At 36.5% G+C, this 4,341-nt stretch overlaps 1 protein-coding gene across 1 annotated transcript in view; it reads left to right on the forward strand.

The window, feature by feature from the left end:
* The window catches only part of LOC109538906 (GTP-binding protein REM 1), a gene marked incomplete at its 3' end in the record, with an annotated part of 17,839 nt that extends 13,649 nt beyond the window's left edge, over positions 1 to 4,190 (forward strand). Inside the window, 2 exon segments of the mRNA XM_048669863.1 lie at positions 518 to 603; positions 4,004 to 4,190. Coding sequence (XP_048525820.1) covers positions 518 to 603; positions 4,004 to 4,190 — 273 coding nt within the window.
* Positions 4,191 to 4,341: the final 151 nt, after the last annotated feature.

Here is a 4,341-nt window from a genome sequence, read left to right on the forward strand (position 1 = left end):
GAAAATGCATGCCAAGGCTTAAAGCAGCAACAACGCTACACGTAAAAACTGATGATGGTGGAAAAATACACCGAAACGTATTTTGATTGATAAATAGAGACAATAAATGACTGAAACCCAGGAATGAATTTGATTTGTATCAATTATGTAAAATTATCAGCAAATGCCTGAGTTTTCTGTAGCACTCGAGCGGTTTTCAGTCTTCAGTTTCCTTCCTGCTGGATACCTACTCTAAACGTTAATACAATCTATGATCCTCACTAATCCTGTTAAATTCAATAGGGCAGTGTAACTTGCAGCAATCTTGATTGTGACCAACTAACTCGGTAATTGGAAACCTGTTATCTTACAGAGCCGCTCCTGTTAGAACAATTCCAATTTTGTGTTTACACGATCCTGTCGAGCTTTGTAAAGTTTCACCGTGCCTATTTTTTATCTCGCATTATCCGAGGGGAATCGTTTTAGCACATGCCCAAAGCAAATTAGGTGAAATGATGATGTTTTCTGTTGGTTTCAGATATGCTCATCAAGTCCCAAACAGTATCAATTATGCTCAACGGTGAAGAATCCGAATTAACTTTCCAAAATATTGCCAATTCCAAGGTAAGAAAATACTCGGAAAAGCTGAAATATTTATTAGTGCAATGAGACGAAGCCATATGTTGGTTTTGTCTGGGTAACGCCCATGGGCTGTACGACAAACACTGTAATTTAGGATTGTGATTCATGCAGCCTGGAACTGGAACAGAACAGTTTCGAAGCATCGGCAACATTGACTTGCAATTCTCTGTTGCACCACTCGTACATTGACTTTTCTATTTCTATGACACGGGCATATTTATAAAATGCAATCTGTTCTATAAATAATTTCCTCGGGGAATGCAAGAACGTCCTTTTTGTTAAAATTATCCAACCCGCGTGTTCAGGTCAAACAGGGTCGCTTGAAATTAGCTACTTTATTGCTAAATCGACAACACTCTCTTCTGGAACAAGCCTTGGAGATATCTTGTTCAAGCACGCGGGCTAAGTATGTTTTATTTCTCAGTTCTGGTCAGTTAGTTGATATTGTTGGTTGAAAATTATTAAAATGTTTATAATTTAAATCATTATTAAAATTATTAAAAAATCGACTTTTTGTTGAAATTTAATCATCATGGTGTCCAAAGCCGCTTTGGAAAATTGTACTGCACTGTTAGGGAAACGAGCAAAAATGATTGAAGTGTCAAAAACGGTCATTTTTCGATCAGAAGCGATGATGGTAAAAAGTGTTTCCATTAAAAAGCAACCTACAGGTTTTTTAAGCAATTACGTAGGTGTATAGAGAACTATTGATCATAATTTAAAGTATTCTTACAATTTGTCCATTTTAACTTTGCTAGAAGTTCAGTCTCAAAGTCGTTCAAATGGCCTATTTCTCTGCGCTCGCCGACGTTGCCACATGCAAAGCCCGATCTGTTTAAATAGCGCAAATGTCAGGCAACTTATTTGAACCGTGAAATTAGCACTTGAATTGTCAACACTCATTGCGTCACTTGTATTGTACGCTTTTGAAAAATGACAAACGTCAAAACGTGACAATTTCAAAAGCGTCTCTTGCCAATTTTTGCTGTCGAGCAATGACGTAATAAACCGTTAAGTGAGTGGAAACGCAGTTTAGAAATTTGTCGAGCAATACTTTAACAATGGGGAAATAAATTGCTTCAGTTCTGAGCCTGAATTTGAAGCGAGTTTTTATGCAACTAAAAAAATTCATAGCGTGTCTAAAAGCGACCTTTCTTAACCAACTGCCAACACTTCCGATCAAAAATTCCGGTAGCCAAATTCGATCTTCAACTGTTAATATCTTCTAGAAATTTTCGACAAAAAAATTTTCAATATTTTTCTGGTACTCCCCAAAGGAGCCTCTATCACCCCTTGAAAGGAATGACCCCAATTTTAAATCACCCTATATATGGCAGATTAAATAAGTTTATACTATCTATCTATTGCTATTTTGTTAGATATTTAATAAACAAATTCAGCTAAAATTCAAATTATTCATGAATCTCTAAAACGCAATCCTATTGGTTGTGACGTCTCTGGTCATATAAATGGCGGATTGTTTACGTTCTGGGCATAGTGTTTAGTTGTGTGGTTGTGTTTTATTCATCATTTTGTGGATTTAAATAATTTATAGTTTGTGTTAAACCAAAAAATCGCTTCAGTAGGATCCCTTGAAGCGTCAACAAACAATTTACCATGTATATATATATTTTTACGGTTACCGATTTTTTAAAAAACGACGAACGCTTTAATTCAGCCGAATTTAAGGGTGTCAAAGCAGCAGCGTAAGTAAAAATCCGTAAATTCCTTATTAGTTACTCTCTCCTTACTATTCTAGTCTGTCTGTTTTGGTTTAAATTAGGTTAATAATATATAGAATTTCAGTTATTCAACTTAATCTAACTTGTACACATGGCTGCTTTAGAAGTAAAATTAACTCTTAAATTTGTATTGTGGGCATCACGAGAACAATATGGGAATTGAAACGCGAGGGTTCTTTGTGCACTGTATTCTGCCTCATCATTAGCGTTTTGTTCGTACTTTCATTAAAATAATCCTCGTAACAAAAAAACATTGGTTTTGATTAAGGAACATCACGTCCAGCTGCTTTGAACCATAAAACTTTACGTGCATAATCACGAGGAACGGTTAGAAAGCGTTTGTTTGGAGCACTTATTGAGGTATTCTTGCATCCTGGTAGAAAACGCCACTTATTCCGTGATCCATACATGTCACTATTTTCCATTATGCAACATAATAATAATCAATAAAATAATGATAATCACAATCACTTAAATAATAAAATAAAGCTGCGAAAACAACGAAATAAATACGAGGCACTTTGTTGATATGACCTGCTACGTCACAATCGCGATAGGCAACCGACGATACGGGTTCGGCGTTTTTGGCGGAAGATAGCTGATTTGAACTTAAATTCGCTGTAAAATAATTATGGAGACTTTTTTAGCAAAAAAAATCAGTGCAATGTTTGCCATAACTACTTTCTATAAATTAACATTGAAAAAAAGTGGAAACACCCTATTTTTGATTGCAACCATCACAAGTTTACACAGGAATGAGTAAATATCGATGAGTCCCAGCCAATAGCCGCTAGACAATTAAATTAAAAAAATTGAAAATTGACTTTTATGTATGTATACGGACATACAACTAAGAGTATATTGCTGGGCAGTCATGATTTTAATAATAACTTCAGTTGGCTCTGAAAGCGCACATAAAAAGCCGAATTTATTGAGGGAAAAATTGTAGAAAACGTTTGGCCAAGCAGGAAACTACTTGCTCAAAGGAGCTTCGCACAAAAACCAATATTTGGGTCGACACGGTCGAAAGATGTTTATTGACTCAACTGCGGAAAACATCGTCCGAAAAGCCCGACGACAAATTATAACTGCGATATTTCTGTTTATTAGTTTCCATTTGTAACTTATCAGCTTGCTGGCATGTTTATAAGCAGTTCGGCCGCTTATTGCTTTCAGGAGCGAAATAAAAAATCGATGGCAATCTCGATTTTTGCAAAACCATTTCGCCATTGGTTACTCTCGACAACCAATCGTATTTTGTTGGTGCTTACGAGACAGGTACCTCGTAAAAGCGATATAAAGTTGAAAATATTCGCACGACAAAACCGGTCTTTGATCTTGAATTCGACATTCGAAAAAACCAACAAATTATGTTTGGATGTTACAAAATTAGGGCAAAAGTTAATTTTAGCTTTTGAGTTTTTAATGAGGGTCTGGCAAAAATAGATTCGTATTTTAGCGCAGCTAATTTAGATCGTACAGTTCCTAATTGATTTTGTTATTGACGATGATAGCGTCGACCTATAGTTATTACAGCTCAGTTCTAGCGATCGCTAATGCGATTTATAAGTGTTTAAATTCCCATTTGGCTATTTGAACAATGATAACCTTCCTCAACTGTGTTTTCTTTGCGTTTGCAGGAAATAGATAGAACGAATCCGCCGGATGCGTTTGTCGTTCTTTATTCCGTGGTGGATAAAGCCAGTTTCCTGAAGGCTGAAGCCGAGTTGAATAGGCTTCAAGATCTAGACCTTCTCAGATGCAGGCCTGCCATTCTAGTGGGGAACAAAATTGATTTGGCCAGAAGCAGGGCAGTCTCAACTCAAGGTAACTCGGTTAGCATTAATTCCCATAGAATTGGTTTGCATGCAAGGGCGGATCCATTCAATTCTCTATCCAACGATGCCAAAACGAATTCTCTGGCTCGAATGGTTCTTGAGAAACTTCGGAAAAAGCAGCGTCATGTTCAAGTGGATTT

Source organism: Dendroctonus ponderosae, unplaced genomic scaffold (genome assembly GCF_020466585.1).
Source record: "Dendroctonus ponderosae isolate FM_Combo_2020 unplaced genomic scaffold, Dpon_F_20191213v2 Dpon_F_20191213_9, whole genome shotgun sequence".
In the NCBI taxonomy this organism is placed as follows: Eukaryota; Metazoa; Arthropoda; class Insecta; order Coleoptera; family Curculionidae; genus Dendroctonus; species Dendroctonus ponderosae.